This window comes from Cynocephalus volans, chromosome X (assembly GCF_027409185.1).
Source record: "Cynocephalus volans isolate mCynVol1 chromosome X, mCynVol1.pri, whole genome shotgun sequence".
NCBI classification, from domain to species: domain Eukaryota; kingdom Metazoa; phylum Chordata; class Mammalia; order Dermoptera; family Cynocephalidae; genus Cynocephalus; species Cynocephalus volans.
This window is the reverse complement of record NC_084478.1, coordinates 17,718,162-17,739,095: the sequence shown is the minus strand read 5'-3', so window position 1 is coordinate 17,739,095 and position 20,934 is coordinate 17,718,162. Positions and strand designations below refer to the sequence as shown.

Sequence of the window (20,934 nt, the reverse complement as noted above, 5' to 3'; positions counted from 1 at the left end):
GCTTCTGTCCCCCTCATTCAACTAAAACTCTTCTCACGGAAGTTCCAATGGCTATTTGGTGGTAAAAGCTACTTAGTCCTTGTCACTCCTCATCCTTTCTGTTCGTTTTACAGCATTTGACACTGTTTGACCCTCTTAACTTTATGTCCTTCATGGAACCTTTCTCTAATTCTGTAATCTCACTTTGTTCTTATTTGTCTGCTTTTCTAATTTTCTCTTTTTAGTCTCTTTTACCCTCCTTTTAAAGGTTTTCCTTTAACTTTATATTTAAAAGTCAATGCTCCCTAAATTGTAATCTTAGTGTGCTTGGAATCTGCATCTCTCCCTGCTAATTTACCATTCATTTAAAATACATTTGTCAAAGACTTACTATGCCCAGAACTGTTCTAGGAGCTGCTATTCTAAGAGGATGAGAGACAATAAATAAACAAGTGAATAGATAGATCAGGGCTGGGTCATGGTTAAGGTTATGATGACTATCAAACCCAGGTCAAGGGACCAGGAATGTCAGGGCTGCTGTTTTAGACAGGGTCAGGAAGGGTCTCCTAAGAAGGTGGCATTTGAGCAGAGCTGGACTTCTCGTGCTTCCAAGGCTACCTCTGTACTGGAGATGTCCAGATCCTCGTCTCTGGCAAGCCCGTCTCCTTTGGAGCCATATTCCTGAATGCCTCGTGGATGGCTCCCGCAGGATGTCCTAAGAGCACCTTAAACTATACGTGCTTCTTTCCTACCAAACTCCTTCCTCCCCTCTGGTTCCCCATTTTGGTTCACAGCATGACCTCCACACTCAGCCAAGCTCCAAACGCCAAACTGCCCTTTGAACCCTTCCCCTTTCCCACTTCACGCATAGGTATCCAATCAGATGTCAGCCTGGTCCTTACTCTCCACATGCTGTAGCTCAGGCCCTGCCTGTCTCTTGCTTGTACTATTTCAGGAGACTCCTGACTGGTTTGCCAGCTTCTAGTCTCATCCTGCTCCACCCTGTCTTCCTTGTTACCAACAGAATGACCTTTGCACAGCACAGGTTAGATCTTCTTTGAAGCCTGTGCTCTTCATGCATTGCCTCAAGCGGTAGCAAGGTGTTCAGCTTACTGGCTCCCAACCTACTGGCTCAGCCATCTTCCTTCAGTGCCCTCCCACCCCACCCCCCACCCCCCCGTGCTCTGGACCTTATGGCAGAAAAATCATCTCCCCAACCCTTTGACGATACTCTTTTCCCCCTTCCATATGCTCTTCATGTGGAAGTGTGTTCCTGGAACACTCTTTCCCTTCCCACCCCTTCCCTACCCTACCTGGCAGGTTTCTAACCATACTGCAGTAGCCAACTCAACCCTGCAAAGCTTTTCTCAAATTCTCCTTGTCCCCTCATTTTCTTTGTTGTGATACCATAGTGCCTGTAGCAGGTAGAAGCACCCTGGTTTAGGAGAGTTCTCTGTGTCCCATCAGCCTGTGGGTTGTCTGGAAACCGGCACTGTTGCTCGTGCATGTCTGTGCTGCTGGTAGATGTTAGCACCTGGAAGGCTATTTCATGCATGTTTACTGAGCTGGCTGGAATTCTACCGAAGACTTGCAAATATTATATAAGTCAAACCATGTGAAACCGCTGTTCTCCTTAGTGATGCTTCTGGCTAAAAATGGAGGCATAGAAATGTTATAACATACACTGTTTTCTTTCTTGCTGTTGACAATTTTCCCATTTTTTTCTGATTCAAATGGTTTATAATAAATGTGAGATTTTGAGTGAAATTTTTATAACATGGTACAATGGTAATTTCTAGAGTTGTCTGTCCATTATTATCCTAATGGAAAGAAATGATAAGGTTATGAATAAGGCACAAATGATGAATTGTTCATTTACATGTAGCTTTTCAAGGTAAAAGTAGATGTTGTGAATATTTTGCCCACTGGTTTTGATTTCTGTCACTATGATATAGAAGTAGAGTTGTCCTTAAATTAAGAATGTCTTCCATATTCTGCCTTCCTACTTGTATCAATATTAAAATAATAATCTTAAGCAATAGCCAAAAAAATTATTCTACCGTGCCAGTTCTATAACTGAATGACTTTGCTAGACACTTTTTGAAAGCCAGTAACATAGCTAATCACAATTGTCTTCTTTTGGACTGAATTGAATTTTGTTTGGTTTTAATTCTCATTTGAACTACTGAGGGGAACAAGCCTGTGACACCAGCACTTGCCACCTTCCTGAATGGATCTAAGCAGTCTTTGCAAGAAAATGTTGAAGACTGTCCTATTAAGATGCGTCATTGGGATTTTCCATGGATCCTGGCTATATCACAAACGAATCATTTTTCTGAAGTCTATAGTTTTAGACTGTCATGCTTCTCAGTTCCCTCACTGGGAGATTTAATCATGGTCCCAGGTAATTTTTTTTTTTTTAAAGACAATAGTTGGTTGTGGGCGTTGGTCTTCTAGGACAATGGTGAAAGCAAAAATTGAGATGTAAAATTAAAAGAAAATATTGAAACAGGCTAAACTGGTTTTCAAAATCTTTTCTAGTCTAACACAATCAGAGAGGTATTGAATGTAAAAAGGTTTGGGGGATTATCTTAAACGAATGCATTAAAAGATCAAGTTGTTGGAGGATTTAGATTCAGGATCTTACAAAATTTGTTCAAGGTGTTGAAAAACAGTCAAAACTTGGGGAGAGTGTTTTTAGAAGAAGGTGGCCTGTAACTTGTCTTTATGTTTGCTTCCAAGATTGGGGGTATTTAACCCCAACCAACTAGCAGACTATTCTTGATCAGGGAATCTTTCACCCTGTGGCTATCAATGATCATCCCTCTATTTGATGTGAGTTTCTATAATTTTTTTATAGGGCCATTGAAGGTAAGTGGGTCAGCCAAATGCATAAAAAATGGTGCAGAAATTAGTGCTGCTCAGTCTATTAAAAAAATTTGTTTTAAATGATTTTTTAAAAAGTAGTCACCATCTCATAAGAAGGAAAGAAAGAAATTAGTGATGCTTGGTAACATATGGCTCATAACCGTGATAAATGCTTATATGTTGGGATGGGTTGAGAACATTGGTCCAGTGGTATCTGGAGATAGAAGGCAGCCTGTGAAACCAGCAGTCAAAATCATTATTCATGTTGAATATTTAGAATGCTCTTGAAAACATCCTTTTGATTTTGAACGAGGGTCTCTAATGAATGAATCTTCATATAGAAATAATCACATCCAATAAAAAACCACTCTATTTTGATTTTCATCCCAAGAAATCACCAAAATGTCAGCTAGATATATTTGTAACACATTATGCTTATTTTGAAATAAGTAAGGATGCCTTTTTAAAAAATTGGTCTTGAGCTAAAGTTTCTCTGTCACATATATTAACTGTAGACAAGGGAGTGGATTCTAATACCCAAGTGCTACATTGCTGTTGTTAAATCCGTATTTGGGTTTTCTTCCCTCTTACGTATTTTTTCCTCCCTTCTTTAATATATATTTTATTTCTTTTTTGTTTTTGTTTTTTTGGTAGCTGGCCACTATAGGGATCAGCAGCTGTGACCTTGGTGTTTCTTTACCATATATTTTCAAAAATCAACTTACCTATGTAGAAATTGTATGAAAGACAAATATGAAAGAAAGCACATCCTTCGAATATATTTTGCCAGGGTCAGAAGTAAACGAAATCAAACTGGGATGTGCTAGGAAAGGGTCACACGGCATGGGAATGACAGTGTTGTGCTTGCACGAAGTCACACATTCTCCTGGGAGACTGTCGATTGCGGCCAACCAACTGAGTCACATGGTGGGAGGGGGCTCTTTTCTTTCTCTTCCACATCCCCTCCTCTGATGTCACCCATCTATTCTTCCCTGGGAGAATTAATTAGCATTCATTGGGTGCAGTTGGTGAGAAGACAGAAGGGCGCAGAGAAGGCGGGAGGGGGGGGAGAGCGAGCTCTTAAGACAGCAAAGGGGAGGAGCCCGTGGGGAGCAGGGGGGACCCGCACTGAGGCCGGAGGCACGATTGGGCACAGAGTGGCTGTTTTATAGCCGGGATCCTCGGTGACGTATGGCTGCCCGCTCCTTGGCAGCTGTTTTTATGGACCAGCAGGCAGAGCGAAATTGACGCTGACAAGACTTTCGCATCTTGGAAGGGACTGTCATCCACTGTAGCGAAGAACAGAGCCTCTCAATCAGGCGGGTGGAAATAAGAGACGGAGGGGAGTCCGAAAGGAAAGGAAGGGGAGGGAGCAAAGTGTGTGCTGGGGGGAGCGGGGCAGAGCATTTTTGGTGGATGGTATGAAGCCAGCCATGGAAACTGCAGCTGAGGAAAATACTGAACAAAGCCAAGAGAGAAAAGGTACCCGGCGCTCTAATAGCCTGTTTCAAGCTTTTCCCGGGGGTGCTGAAAAAGGGCTAGCCCGGTTTTGTTTCTCTTTTCAGATGACTTTGAAACAATCCCTATGGCAGGATCTTGCTCTCAGGGTTGTTTGGTCCTGTGGGCTGATGTGAAATGACTAGAGCAGCCTCTCTTCGATCCATCCCCGTTCCAAATCTTTCTACCGAACGTGCTGTTTCAGAGAAGGGTGACTGTAGTTTGTCACCTTGGGCAGAGGGATTGGGGAAACTGTCTTGTATGAATAGACTTAATCATAATTTAGGTCCTATGTTTTGCATGTTATATGCCGGGGACGAGGAATGTGCTGTTTTCTGCTAATGCCGAGGAGGAACTGGAGAAGCATGCACGCGAATTTTGCTTTGGTTCCGCTAGTCCAGTCGTGATTTGGGTATTGTCCAGTTTTCTTATTCCAATGTGATGGCTCTTTCTGTGTATCAGGCCCTGGCTATGACATGTAATAATCATTGATTACAGCTAGAGCTTGGGAGAGGGGACATGAGCTTTGTCGCCTGGTACTGAGAAAAGGGCGGGGCCGGGGTGGTCTTCTGCTAATTATGCCTTGGAGATTTGGGGGAGGAAAACTGGTCAAGGTCCTATTCCTTAAAGGGAGTCTTGGAACATACCCCAGTTTTGATATATGGAGAAATATGTCTTTTTGCGGTAAGAAAGTGACAGAAAATAGAAGCTAAAATTATTCTCCCTTTGCCTAAATAACGACTGACATCAATGTTGATGCCCCTAAGAGTCAGCTCAGCCCCCTTAGGTTAATGGCATCGCACTGCGATGTAATCCATCTCCCTGGCTGAAAGTCGTAGACTGTCATAAATGCACAAAAACGTATTTTGGAACCTCAGTGGCTCTAACATCAAAAGCCAGCATGCTAAGGTTATTTCTCACAACCCTTGAGTCCACTGAGTCACTAAACGATATGAATTCTCCAGGATGGAGGCACAACTTCATTTTACTTATGAATATTTAGGCTGAACCATATGAAAAGTGCTGATTGTCAACCATCTTAAACCCACAAAAACAGCAATTATGTGTAACTCGACTTAGCACATTGGGGTACAGGCTGCTTGTTTTTATATAGAATTTCTTCTGTACACATAACATTTTATCCCCAACAGCGCAATTTTATTTATAAAATTTTTTAAAACTATGAAATAGACACAACATAAAATTTGCCATTTTAACCATTTTTAAATATACAGTTTAGTGGCATTAAGTACATAGCAATTTAATTTTAAAATTGGTAGTTTAGTTCAACCCTTGTATCACACTTATCTTCCCCCACCAAAAAACTACCCTGTCTTTTCTTGTATGTGCCTTTAAAAAAATCTACATGAATGACCAAATAGCAATAAGAGGAGCTCTTAGGAAAAGTGAGACAAAAGTTGAAAGATTCATTTCCATGATGATTAGAGACTAAGTTGATTGCATGTTGGAGGGGGGTGTATTATAATATGATAGCATTGTCCTGAGAGATCCTATCACAGTTTATAGCAATTTTTTAATAAAACAGATGATTTTGTTTAGTCCATGCTTTTAAATTAATATGGTGTTTGCCCATGGCAGATAAAACCATTTTGATCTTTGCAAGACATAAGACATTTTGGTCTCTGCAAAAACATACGTTTTGTTTTTTTCTCCAGAAACAAGCAAGGGGCTTAGAACTGCTGTAAAATGTTTACTGCACAATTGTGTGTCTCATCATCGTTTAGTCTTATGGACTGCTAATATGTCAATGAAATATTATTTAATAGATCTCCAAGTTGTCACTACATCCCTGACAACCTGTCTATGAAAACTCATTAGCTGTGGTTTTAGAGACAAAAGATCATTCTTGGAAGAACTTTTAAAATTACCCAAATGTAAACATGCTAGCTTGTTAAATAACTTAAAAATACCAGGCTGCCAAAAGCTAGTGTCACATGATAGCACATGCTTGATTAAGAATATGGGCCAAGGCATGTCTTTTTCCTGATACGCAGCTTACGTGAACATTATGTGACCCACCATAAATGCAGATCTGGAGGGTGGCCTATCTACTCATCTTCATTAGATGAGCGGGTTGACATGCCAGCCTCACAGAGTCAAAACTCACAAGTATTTTTGTAGTTTCCCAGTTGCATGGGCATTGTCATTAAGGCACACATAGGCATAAAACAATAGCCATAAATGGTTGTGCTTGCTTGGTACTCCAGTAGTCCTTCTGATTTAAGTTTATAAAATAAATGCTTATTTCATTGAAATTAATATTTTAAAATTTGACATAGTTACTTATAGAACCTGTTATAATTCTTGAGCTAGTAGATTTGGATTTTTTTTCTTCTTCCTTTTAAGCCTTTTAGCAAGGGATTTTATTTACTAAATTTAACTTATACATTCTGTCACTTCACAGTTTTTTATGCACATGTATTATTTCCCCCTCTGTTCCTCCTCTCTCATCTGTTTTCAGTTGTTGGTGATAGGGGCGATGCCTATCTCTTAATTTGGGGTATGATTGCCCAGTGGCTAGGACCCAATAACTTGGGAATTAATAGTTTTGGATAATTATTACAGTGTCTGTTAAGAATGTGAATTAAACTTAGCTTTATAAATTGAGCTCAGCTTTTCTAGTTGGGGTTCTTTCCCAGGAGTTTCGGCAGGACAGTGTATCCCAGCTACTGTGATTCACTAACTCCAAAGAGAGCTGTTCCCTTAAACTAAATCAGAGTGATTTTGTTTCTGTTTTAGACAAAAATAATCCAAGTCCTTACAAAAGGAAAGCATTTGTGTTTTTGAAACAGACTGTTAGTTTTTATCACAGAAGACTACTGGATGGCCAGTATTCACAAGAAGTATTTAGCAGATATTCAGGGATTTTTATGGAAAGCAAGCAGGTTTTCTCAGGCGGATGTAAGAAATGCCAAATTATTACAAATGACAGTTTTTGAATTGAAAGCGTTAAATTAAATCAAAGTGTAAGGACTGGGTAAACAGATTAACTGAAATAGAATAAGTGGAGGAAATGAATAAGACTATCAAAGGAAATAGATCATGGGACCCAATAATAAAAAGATGGAGAGCCGGTTTTTATTGATTTCAGTGGAGTATGACTGGATGTGAATTCATTTGTGAAAACAAGTGTGTCTGGAATTGGACTGCATAATCACTGGGTAGGAAAACAGTTGAATCATAACTCTGTATGCTCTATTATGTGAGAAAAAGTCTAAGTATCTGTGATAAAAAAATTATTTTTATTATATGTAGAAAACTGGAATCTACTGAAACAATTATAGGCAGGCTAGTTAAATTCCTATGAATCATTGCTGAAATAAATTCCAGAATTACAGGTCTCAAATTAAGTTTTTAACCACATAGGAAAAAAATATAGTAAATTGAAAGCAATGTGTAATTTAAAATAAATTACAGGATATAGTCAAAGTAAGCAGAGTTCAAATTATTGACTTGTTTAAAAAATTAACATATCTATTTTAATCTTTTGATTAAATAGTTTATGTGTTTATTTTTTTAATTTAACAAAATATATGTACTTTTGGCTCTTTTTTGTGTAGGTAAAGATCTCTCCTCTTGAGTGTATGACTTACATGCTAAAAACCCAAAGGAACACATTTTACATGTTACACTCTTCCTGATGCTCTATGAATTATTAGATTTTGAGATTTTTTTGACATTTTCTAACTTGATTACAAGAATATAGTACAGAGAAAGTTCTAGAGGCAGTTATTTTCTGTAAGAATTCGCCAAGGTGGCCATCTGAAGAGATTGTGTCTTGGGAATAGGCTGTAGAGAAAAGTGGCTAGCCAGATGGTCAGGCCATATGTGGTAGGTATGATATGGCTTCTTCTTTTTTTTTTTTTTTCTTTAGAAAATGTAAATGTGGAGAAGATTTGAGGGAGCCATTTGGTGCATCTCCTACTTTATTGATTCCATTAGGATACTTTTCAGGACTTGGCCTTGCCATTTCATTAGGAAAAGAATCCTGGCCCATTTCTGGAAATTTAGATTTGCCTTCCTTGAAATTGAGTATAAACCCTGAATTGAATTAAGATTGTAATTTTTAAGATTCCATTTCTCTGTTATTAGGAAGTACAGGTCAATTTAGAGTTATTACATCTTAATAAAATGACTTATTAGTCCTGATATATGTAAGAATATGAAAAGTAGCCAGTGTCCCAATGATGTAAACTTCCCCTCACTGGGACTGGTAATGAATTGGCTTGTTCCAAAGATACTCTCTTGCTTTTTTCTCCTTTGGACAAATGCACACACATACGAGATGGTTGGCCAGCAGTAGGGATAGCGATGAGATGGAGGAAGAATGGTACACACTGGCTTTTGAGAGAGAGAGGCTACAATCCCAGCTTCACAAGTGTGCTTTGTTGTCCATTCATTTGTCCATTCATTTGATCATGTAATAATGTTCTCCTCTGAAACATCATCCTTCCTCTTTCCTCTCAGCTCACATTATAGGAGTCCAAGGGGACCACTAGGAGTAGAAGAATCTTGGTTTTAACCATAATTTTGCCGATTGGTGGCACATTAAATAGTAGACAACAATGCCATAGCAAAGAATTGTGATCCTTAGCCAGCCCAGTGATATTTCTCTTCAGAGAGTGTTTAATAAGAGAAAATAAAATAATTCCTTATTTTGTAGGATGATTTTATTAATCACATTAACCACTTTATATATTCACGCCTTACCATGCTATTTTTTTTTAATTTTTTTTTTACCATGCTATATTTGATATCAGGGTCAACACACTTTTTCCATGAAGGGTCAGATAATAAATATTTTAGTCTTTTTAGGCCACATGGTCTCTGTAGCAACTGCTATAATCTGCCATTGTAGCATGAAAGCAGCCATAGGTAGTACGTAAACTAATTGGTGTGACTGTGTTCCAGTAAAACTTTATTTATAAAAACAGATGGCCATCATTTGCCAGTCTTTAGTATATTCTAAAGTATTGTTAGAGCTTTCCTTTACCAATTTAAACAATAGCTAAGAATGAAGGATGACAAATGTATCTTTGAAAGACCTTGCCCAGCAAATATGGTCTTTCTAGGAAGCTCAGTGTTTGTGAGAGTTTTCCTAGATACTAAAAAGCATACCTGTCTGCAGTTCAGTTGTTCAGCCTTGTCACTGAATCATACTATCTAAGTAAACGTGGGGGTAAAAAAAAAAAAAAAAAAAAAAAGGAACAAGGCATTGTTTTCCTTTCCTTTCCTCAATTTCCCATTGTTTCTTTCATGCCCACCTTGGGTGATGACCACTCACAGTTGTGTGTCTGTCCCCATAAGCCACCACCGCTCACCTCATCTCTACCCTCTACTCTCTAAGGGGGACGTTTTGCAGTCTTCCTCTGTAAGGCATAAACCATTTTCCCATTTCTTGCCGGGTAGCCAGAGTCAACAGGGTGTTCTAATAGACCATTCAAGCTGAGGTTTCCCCTCAGAATCATGCAACTCCCTTCTAGGTGTTGGGATCCTGTCCTTGGAATTAAAATGTATATGTGCTCTTTGAAATTTTATAAATATCTTTAATGTCTTTATTTAAGTTTGGCCCAAACATATAGAATAGAAATAATTTTTGTACATATCTAAAGATTACAAGGCCTCTTCAGAAGTATTAGTCCAGGGGATTGGAAAACATCCATCCAATGGCTAATCCCATTTCTGCATCTGCTGGAGTGGTCATGTTTTTATGCTGAATTAAGCATCTCAGGCATGGCTGCCATGTTTTTCTCAGAAAACACGTTAATGTTGGGCAGTCCGTGGTTGTTCATTGTCATTGTCTAGCAGCCTGTCCCTGATTGCCCGAATGTCTGGAGACTCCCCCATCCACATGAGGAGATAATGACAGAGCATGGATGAGTCCTTTGCAGAGATTCCTTGACTTGCCTGGCCTGGCCTGGCCTGGGTGGAAGTCAGCATGGTGGGGTACCAGGAGGTCCATTTTAGCGTCCACAGAGTGGACCCTTGCTTTCAACCAGAATTTATTCAGCAAAGATTTACTGTGTTCTGAGCATGTAGAGATACATTTTTTTTTTAAAGGAGGATGAAAATTTTCAGATCAAAAGCAATCGAGCTACTTAGAATCCTCGTGCTTGGGGGTTGATATGGAGGGCTCACAACCACTTTACCAAGAGGAAATTGTATCAGACTATGAGGTGGCCTGACCTTCTTCTGGTTCTTTCCACCAGCCCCACTGGGTTTCTTTGCTTTCAGAGAATGTAGCAGAACCCATCTGAGAGAATTTTCTAGAGCAGGGAAGCAAAAATCTAAATCCAGGGAAGGCTGAGAACTAAATCCAGGGAAGGGAAGCACTTTTAAGAACCCTAAAATAACATCAGTAGCTCAAGACCTGGACCATTTCTTTAGGAGACACAGAAGCACAGCTCACCTCCAAATGGACCTCAGAAAAACTCTAGCTGAGCTAACCACTGCCTTGGCAAAAGGTTAGGAAATGGTGGTAGATGCACAGGACACAGTAGGGTAATAAGGTGGTTTCAAAAGTATGCCCTTTGGAATCAGATTGCCCAGGTTCACACTTGGGCTTCTCCACCCCCTGTCTGAGTGATCATGGGCAAGTGATCATTACCTTCTCATTGCCCTCAGGTTCTTCATTTCTTTTTTATTTTTATTTACTTATTTATTTATTTTTTGGTGGCTGGCTGATACAGGGATTGAACCCTTGACCGTGGTGTTATCAGCACCACGCTCTAACCAACTGAGTTAACTGGCCAGCCCCAGGTTGTTCATTTCTAAAGATAGTTACTATTTATTATTAATTTCATAGGGTGCTTGTGACAAATGAGGTAGCGTGATGACCAGCACATTGTGAGCACTCCATAAATCCTAGCTATCATCATCATGGACAACAGCAGCAGTGAAGTTTCATTGTGCAGCTCTGATCTTATCCCAGCATCTCTCTCTTTTTTTTTTTTTCCTTTTAAATATGGTATTTTTATCTTGCCTTGAAGCCAAAAAGGTTTTCTCTCAAATACCACCTGGAAAAGTACATATGGCTCCACTTCGCAGTATGAAATATCTTGAGAGTTTTCTGAGATTGTGGAGAGTGGAGTTGTCTGCCCCACGATGTGGTTAGTTACTGGTTCCTTATCCTCAGTGATTGGAGAGGCCAAATGGAGCATTATCACCTGCTTCAGTGACAGAATCAGTTTTTTAATCCTTAAAGGTTTGTGATACCCCTTATTGGGTTTTATGGGTTTCTCAAATGTAAGCTGGCCACAGTGACCTTATGGTATCTCAGGGATTTCAGGAGTGTAATTCAACAAACAGTTACTGGAAGCCTACTCTGTGCCAGGCAAATTGATAGTTATTTTTCTCTCCAATCCCCTAAGAAAGGGAAACATAGTCATATTACCAGATAAGAGATGTGAGTTCCTGGGGGGGGCCAATTGTCACTGTATGTGAGTAAGCAGTGATTTGAGCCCAAGACCAGAAGCCCTTTATAACACACTGGGAGATAATTGGAATAGGATTTAATCCAGAACATTCTGGACTCTGACATACTGAGTTTAAGATGAGGTGACAGAGAATACCGCATACATCAGTGGGAGGACAGGTGTTTCATTCATGATTCAGCAGAGCATGGGGTTATTTGCCAGATTTTCAGGACTGGACTCTGGGTAGCATTATGGAGAGTGAGCCTGTGTTCACCTTTGCCTGTGTAGCTGACAGTAATTATAGCATTCTCTTGGTCTGTAAAGGAAATAAACAAAGAAAAATATTATTGTGAGAAGCCAAATTTTCACTATAAATAGTATCTTTCCAAAACGAGCATTTTAAGGGGTGGGGTGGGAAGGGGGAGATGGAGGAAACGAGGAAAGAAAAGGTAATCTGGGTGATTTATGTAATCTTAAATTTGATTAAGACTCCAGCATTCTCGATTTATCGTGCTGAGTTGATAAGCTGGTACTGAAGAGTTGCATTTCAATAGCTATTTTTTAAACTCCCCATTTCCTTTAACTATATGGTAAAAAGAATAAATAAAAATGCTGATGTAGAATCTTTGCTGGAGATAGAGACACTGACTCTTTGCCACCTGAAATTGGCAGTGAACAGCAGAGCTGAAATGGAAATTGGCAGGTACCACTGGATGTACCCAGGCTCAAAGAACCACCAGTACCATCCTGTGCCAACCCTGGGGGACAGGGCTGGCCGCTTGAGCAGTCCAGGTAAATACAGCCTCGGGGTGAATTCTAATAGCAAGTCAACTGTTATCTTTAATAATATTTACAATGGTGCTTTCAGTTTGATATTTTCTGTTTTGCTGAATGCATTAACTGGCACACATGGGCGTGGGAGGAATTGGCCCTGAAAAAATTGTTAAATCATCTTTCTTTTTCTCTCCCCCTCTCCATTCCACCCATCTTTCTGCACTTTCTTCTCCCTCTTCCCTCACCTTCACCTCTTTTCTCAAAGGGAGCCATGTACAGTGAGATATGACTTTGGGTTAACCATGGAATTTCCAATGTCTGAACCAATGGGGGCGTGGGGCACACGTGTCCACCACGGGGTGAAAAATTGGGCCAGGGCCCTCGAGGAGCCCTGGCTCTGCGAGTACCCCAGATGTCTTCCCAGACCCACTGCTTTGCACCATCCTCTCTTAACATCATTGTCTTTGAGAAAGAAAACCTAAGGTCTGTGAAGTTAGGATCGGATAATTGTGTACTCAGTTTCCATCAGGTAGGTCCATTGGGTCCGGTTTCCATTTTCCTGGCTCGTGAGGGACACCAGTGTCTCAGAACCACGAGGGGCTGGGTGTGTGTCAGCTGATTTGGGGACCCAGGAGGGGGAGAGCACTGAGCAATGTGAACATCCGCCCTCCCACATCCCCAAGGTCTCCACGTGGCTTAATGCTCAGCTCGGTTAGCTAAAACCCAGTGATTTGCAAGGCAGAACTGTAATTGAAGCTACTTGAGATGTGGAAATAAGGGCTAGCGGTGGGTCAGATAAACACAACAGGCTTAAAGTATTGCTGTGATTTTGTGTCAACCCATAACGTCATTTCTCCCACATGGCCGCTTGCTTTTTCAGGTATAAATCAGAAATGGCAGTGTGGCATGTACAACTCTAGAAAGAGAATCCTGAGGCACAATGTAAGGCACCCATTGAATTCCAAAGTCATAAACCCCATCATTAGTTTCATACAACTTTCTCTTTTTTCCTTTACGACCTAAATTGTGGGGTCAGGTTAATTAACATGAAATCTGACTTTGGGTTTAGTTCTGCGTCTGTGCATTTTTTCATCGCTGTATGGCTCTTAGGTGCCAGTTCTGTGCGTGCCTGGGCAGTGCTGGTTAAAAAAGGTGAGCAAGAGGTGACATCAGGTATCCATTCTCATAAATCCCTCAAAGACTGGGGGCATTCTGGAATCTTGATAAATTGTCACTGGGCATGATAAATGCATACAGTGCAATACTATTCAGCAATGAAAAGGAATGAAGTACTGATACGTGCTACCACACGGACGAAGCTCAGGAACGTTATGCTAAGTAAAAGAAGCCAGACACAAGAAACCAATGTTGTATGATTCTGCTTATGTTAAACTTCCAGAATTAGCAAATGCATAGAGACGAATAGTAGATTAGTGGCTGCCAGAGACTGGGGGGAAGGAGGGAATGGTGAGTGAGTCCAGATGGGCACAAGGTATCTTTTTTGGGGTGATGAAAATGTTCTAAAATTAGATTGTGGTGATGGTTAAACACCTCTTACATTTACTCAAAACCATTGGATTGTTACACTTAAAATGGGAATTTTATGGTGTGTAACTTGTATCTCAATAAAATGGTTTTTAACACCCACTTCCGAAAGTCATTAGCTGTATGTGTATAATTCAAGGGCAGAGAGAGAGAGGGGACAATAGAGGGGTGTTTGTTAACATAACAAGAAAGCCCCCAAGTTATTAGAAACTACTGCTTGAAGGAGGTAGACCATTCTTAAAATGGTCTTCATTTTAAGAATAAGTATTGGGTGACACCAGGCCAATGAAATTGAGAAAAACTTTAGTCTTTCCTGGGGTTTAGTTCATAAACTATGTGGTGCAGAGTAAACACGAGTATTTCATTTGGGAAACAAAACCCTCTGTCAGGTGCTCTTGAAGAGTTTTCTGCACTTGCTGGGCAGGTGCCTGGAAGAGTGTTAGAATGAGACTCATGTGCTTTTGGCCCTACAACCAGATACCAGTATGTGGGCATTCTCAGAAGCAGTGGCAGCTGAGAAGAAAAATGGAAGGCTCCAGTTGCTTTTCTAAAACAGATTTGTGTCAAAATCCTGAAGAGTTGGAGTTTTCAAAAGATAATATGGTGCTGCCACCAGCAAGGTCTGGGTGCTCCTGCAAATCCCATCCGTTAGTATTTCTGAAGAGCCCAGGTAAGATGAACAACAGCCCCTTGTCCATTCAGGTCAGAACAGGTTTTGCTGCCAGATGAGTTAGCTCCGCCCTCTCTGCCCCCAAATCCTTACTTTTCAGGTTTTCTGGAATTCTGGAATGGTATGGTGAGAGACTGTAGAACTCTACTAGTACTAGGTTGCTGGTGATACTGCAAGCGAGAATTCCCTGAACTAGCAGGTTCTTGCCTGAGGGGGGGAAACAAAATCACTGAACTTAAAGAATTATCTTTCCACCTCCTGAGGTGGTCTCTACCCACACGTAGTTTTAACCTTTTGTGTGCATTGACTGAGGTGCTGCTGTGGCACAAAAGATCGGGACCAGAGCCCCCTGCAGAGACCCTGGGCATGATAGCATAAAGACCACGGCACAGGCCACAGAGCGAGGGGACCTAACACAACCATGTTATCGCCTTCCCAGTTGCTTAGAGATTTTGTTGGCTCTTAAATTAATGCAGTTGCGTTTTGTACTTAAGTCCCAAACCAGATGGTGTAAGGCGAAAAAATAGAGAATTCCATATGGCTCCTGTGTCCTTTTTTTTTTTTTTTTTTTTTTTTTTATTTCCCCTGCAGAGTTTTCAGTTTCTTTCCACGGTGGGGGGAGAAGAAGTTTTGATATAGGTTGACCAGGAAATCTTTGTCAAAGGAAAATGCGTCTCCCACCATGCAGTTACTCTAGCAGAGACTGCCTTCCCCCTGCAAGTTCCTTGTTTCCCACTGGAAAGATAAAGGTGGTTCCAGTGTCCTTTGCCTTGACCTTTTCATGTATTTCTTTGTTTTTGCTCAACTTCCCAGTAGAATTACTAGTTGCTCTTTCACCATCTGTTTCTTTGTTTTTACCTTTTAATTTTTTAGCTTCTTTAGGCAGGTAGTGTCCACATCTTCTCTAGGCCTACAGGGTATCAAAGGATGGGTGGTCCCATGGGCAACCCTGCGTGATGCTGCCTTGAGGGCCTAGGCCTGAGGTGGTGGTCTGAGTGACATCTGTGGGTGTAAAGTCCTGGGAGATGCTATTGGATTTTTGTTATTGCTTTTTAGTGTCACTCTTACCTAACCTAAGGTTGTAAGGCCACTGAGTTTGAAGTCTTTTCTCAAAACACTTGAAATGTATTTTTTTGTTTTTTTGTGGGTTTTTTTTTTTTTGGCAGCTGGTCAATATGGGGATCTGAACCCATGACCTTGACGTTGGTGTTATCAACACTGCACTGTAACCAACTGAGCTAACCAGCTGGCCCTGAAATGTATCTTAAGGAGGAAAAAAAAAACCCTTAATCTTTTTGTATGCACCATTGAACAGATGTTGTCTGATCGTGTTGTGTGGGTTCTGATGGTGGTGCCTCTCCGCTCCCCAGCATCTGGTGGGAGAAGTTTTTTAGCTTCTGTGACCTAATCTGGGGGAAGCTCTCAGTGCGTCTGGTGACTTCCATTTACTCAAGGTGCTTCTGGTTCAGTGGAGGTAAATGGTGAACATGTTGCGAGTGTATCGTAGCTCAGGTTCATGCTATAAAGTTGCTGAGTTTTTTAGAGTTCCTCACATTTTGTTATCTGCTATGTATCAATTATTTTATTTTCAAATCACCTGCAGTTATTACAAACTGTGCCATATCAAACAGTTAACTATCTTATAGTTTATTTACCAAAGACTGCTATGTCAGCCATGATATATATACATGTATATACGTAAATATATATATATATGCATACACATAAAGGATTTCTTGATTGATTACAAACATTCAGTTTTTTGGTCTGCAATATTGTTAGCATATGGTTAGCACTTGGTTATGTAACACTGGCTTACTGTGTCTGATATATCAGCTCCTTTTGCTGCCTTTGGGTCTTGTGTCTGCTCCTCATCTCAGAGTAGGCAGGCAAAGTAGAGATGAAAAGCAAATCGATCAGTATTGAGTGTTGATCTGGAGCCTTCTGTCAGGTACAATGTCTGGTTTTAGGAACACAACTTGGATTATTTAAGACAGAGTAATTCTCAGCCCTTTACAAGTAGTGATATCTGGTCTTTGCTTCCTTTGTGATACCCCTTGCACTATGTTTTCAATTAGAGTTACTTAAAATTAATTTTGTTTTGAAATCTTTTGCCACCCTTAGAGGTAACTGGAGATACTTGGAAGTAGCTGAAGTTGGTCACTTGAGTTTTCCCACCTCCCCAGGCTGTGTCCTTTTGGATGCCCAGCTTCACTCCCAAATAAGCCATACACACACCCCCAATGTGATTCCATGTCTATGAAAAGCTTATATACAATGGCTTTTGTACTAAATGGAATGCTCTGGGTGTCAGAGAGTCATTTAGAGATCATTATGCTTGCATTTTATCTGGAAACTTCCATGGACAATGCTTTCACCCCGAGGAATAACCCTCGTGATGACATGTCAGGCTGAGAGGAGAAAGAATGAGATTGAAACAAGCTTTTCTGTGTCTTAAAACAACCTTGTTTACATTCATGTGCTGTTTCAATGTGGTGATAAATGGAGATTCCTGTGAGGACTTGCCTCAGACCAGGCTGGTGATGCCACCCCCTGTGTCTTTGTATATAAAGTTTTATTGGAACCAGCCACGCTCTTTCACTTATGTATTGTTTTGTGGCTGCTTTCATGCTCCAATAGCAGAGTTGAGAAATTGCAACTGTATGCCCTGCAAAGTCAAAAATATTTACTATCTGGGCCTTTACAGAAAACAAAATGGCCAGCCCAGCTTAGAGGAATCATGTTCTTAGAATACTTTGAAAATTCTATCTGCTTGGATTAGGTAACACCTAAAAACTTTGCTAGACACTCAGTTTCCTAAAATCATCTTCACCAAACATCCCTCACCCTCCTCTCTCCAGGTCCCTCATGTTCCCATAGTAAACCAAGCCCCGCTAAGTGGCTGTCACGAGCTACTTTTGGCTATTGTTCCATTCAGTGTACGTTAGCAACTTTTATTTTCTGTGATATATAAAAGACTATGTTTTATTAAACATAGTACTGGGAGTCATTTCTTTAAGTGACTTTTTGAAGCATGGGGTTGCAGTGCCTTGAATCAGAATCACCGAAGATGCTGGTTAAGAATCCAGATGCTCAGCCCCACCCACCACCTCTGGGATGGGTCCCAGGAATTTGGCTCATTTTAATGAGCTCCCAGGCAATTCAGAGGCACACTAAGATTTGATCACCACTGCTATATACGTAGAGAACCATAACCTTGGCTAAGAAAATAGCTCTTCATTATAACATCTATTTGGTAAAGTATTATTTCAGTTCAAAATACCTTTCCAAACAAAATACACTTGAAATTCAAAGGCAAACTATATATATGTTTATGCTCAAGATGCCCAAAGCCAAACCTCTCACATCTAGCTGCCAGTGCTATTGAGTTTGAAGCAAACTCCTCTTGAAGTAATGGTTTTATATTGTCATTGAATCTTTGTGTATAAAAATATTGTAAAAACATTCTATTGTAGAGCTGCAGGCAAACACCAGGGCTGAGGCTGTGTTATCATGGTTGCATAACAAATTCCTCCAAAACTTAGCAGCTAGAAACAACAGCATATATTATCTCAGTTTCTGTAGGTCAGGAGTCTGGGCTCAGCTTATCTGGCCAGCATCTCTAATGAGGCTGCAGTCTCATCTGAAGGCTTGAGCGGGGAAGAATCCACCTCCTAGCTCACTCACGTGGTTGTTGGCAGGACTTGGTTCCTCACAGCCTGCTGGACTGAGGTCTCAGCTCCTCACAAGCTGTTGGCAAGGAACCAAGAGAGGTCTTAAGCCATGTGGGGCTTCTCCAGAGCTACTTCATGACATAGCAGCTGGCTTTATCAGAGAGAGGAAGTGAGAGGGTGTGCCAGGAGGAGAGACAGTGCTAGCAAGACAGAAGTCAGTCTTTTGAGACCTACTTGGGGAAGGGACATCCTATCACTTTTGTCATATTCTAGTCCTCAGAAGCAAGTCACTGGGTTCAGCCCACACTCAAGCGCAATCATGCAAGGCCATGACTATAAAAGGTGGGGACCCTTGGGGGCATCTTAGAAGGCTGCCTGCCACTGGCTGGATGAACGTTTCATGGTGGAAATGCATCCTCCGTCTCCTGAGAGCAGTGTCTTCTCTGTTTAATGATACTAACCTCCTCACATTCTCACAGCTGCACCTCTGGGAGAGCACCCCCTCGAGCTACAGTGCTGGGCACCCACCTGGCAGGCGCTTGCTGGCTCTCCTGAGGCACTCGACTCTTGACGCTTTGAGAGTAGAGGTCCTCAGGCTTCGCATTCTGCTTTGGCCTGGCTCGGTACCTGGGACCAAGAAAGCACTTCTGCATAGTGTCAAATGACGGTCACTTCCTTTTTAGCACTAATGACACGCATGGCTTTATGAGACATCATACAGTGTTAGTGTCCATCACGTATGTGGCTGGTCTGGGTCAGGCTGGTCCAGACCTTGCATTCTGAGTTGCATAGGAGCTCAGTAGGCATTTGTTCAGTAAATCAAGGCTTGACTGGCTAGTTGAGGTCTCCAGAATCATCTGCATGTGAGTCTAAACTAGGAGAAAGGATGGAAATAGGGTTGTTCTCTAGTAGGAAGTTCTCCACCTGGGTTTCACAGTAGAGCCCTGCGGGGAAGGGAAGTCTTAAAATCCTGAGACCATATTCAGACTGACTGGGTCAAAAGCTCAGGGGTGTACCCAAGCCTCAGCCTTAGCAAAAGTGCCCCAGGTGATCTGTGTGTAGGTGAGAGTGAGAGCCACCATGCCAGAGCAGCATTTCCTAGTCAGGAGGTTTTGCCTTTCAGGGGATGTGCTGAGAATGCACACGGCCAAGGAGGTGCTCCTGGCAGCAAGTGGGTAGAGGCTGGGGTGCTGCTCAGCTTCCTACAGTGCACACGACAGCCCCTGTCCGACGACGAACAATCCAGCCCCAGATGTAAATCATGCCAATGGTTGAGAACCCTGGCCGAGACCCTATACTTTGAGTCAGGAAACTGGCTATAAGTGAAGTAGCAGTGGAAGCTCATGGAGTAGCTGTGTCCTGGATGGTAAGCTTATTGCAGCCACGGATGGCTCGGTAAGTGTGGAACGTTATATGCAATCTGCTTGTCAGTGATTTCTAAAGAGAAATACGTGCTTTTAAAAGGCACACCGTGCATAAAACAATACATTTAAACCTACAAATATATGTTTATGCAATCTATGCCACACGCGTGCATGCATGTGTACATGAGTTTGAACACCTTGTACGTATAGACACATGCATGGGGTGTGTGGGTGTATTATTCTGGCTAGAGGAACAGGTATGTTTTAATTAGCTCCTGCTACCTTTCTTTCCTCTGACTCTGGCCTCCTGTCCTCTGCTTGTCTAGTAAAGGTCCTGAGTCGTCCCTGACCCTTTGCCATCCTCAGCCCTCAGCTCAGAGGAGGCCCCTGCTCTTCTCGCTGACCTGCGGGCTCCTGTCACCAGGTGTAGGGAGCCTGCAGGTTCTACAGCCACAGGATATGTCCCCCCAGCCCACCCCACCTGGCTTGATGTGGCTACTGCCTTTTGGCACCAATCCTTAGCTCTGAAAAGTGGTCCTCACCTCTTTTAAACTACTATTGTCTTTTGTAAAAAATCAAACTTCACAAACAGGTCTTTTTAAAAAATTTTTTGAGGTGGAATTGACATGCATACACTGCATCTATATAAAATGTCTATTTGATGAGTCTTGACATACATGTGTGCCCGTGAAACTAGGCCACCAGCAGCATGGTGATGTGCCTGTCACACTCCAAAGTTTCTCAGACCCTCCCTGCTGCCTCCCTCCCCAAGAAACCACTGATCTACTTTCTGTCTGTCTGTCTGGATGAGCTTGCATTTTCTTGAAAGGCCCTAATGAAGATTTGTTCACATAAATTCTCTCACCCTTTCTCACTTATCCATGCTTATGAAATGTTGTGTGACGCTGATTGCTTAATAACTCCACGGCTTTGATTTTTATCCTTCCCGCCTCCACTGAAGACGCCCTGTCCCCTTTGAACAGAACTCAGGCCCATTCCGCCACCACCTACAGCTGAAGACTTGTACACAACCACCCCAATCCAGCCTACACACCAGTGCCAGATTAATCTCTTAAAAGCACATCTCGGATCACGTCACTTGCCTACTCACAAACCATCCCCTTCTG

The 20,934-nt window shown here is 41.6% G+C and overlaps 1 protein-coding gene across 4 annotated transcripts in view; it reads left to right on the top strand.

Moving 5' to 3' along the window:
• The first annotated feature begins 4,268 nt into the window (after nucleotides 1-4,268).
• GPM6B (glycoprotein M6B) overlaps nucleotides 4,269-20,934 on the top strand; it is a 39,334-nt gene continuing 22,668 nt past the window's right edge. For 2 of the 4 annotated variants that reach the window (XM_063083438.1, XM_063083439.1), the window contains exons 1-2: nucleotides 4,269-4,329; nucleotides 12,453-12,572. In XM_063083438.1, the coding sequence (XP_062939508.1) occupies nucleotides 4,269-4,329; nucleotides 12,453-12,572 (181 nt within the window). The remainder of the gene's footprint in view (nucleotides 4,330-12,452; nucleotides 12,573-20,934) is intronic. The other 2 variants (XM_063083440.1, XM_063083441.1) reach the window with 1 other exon arrangement.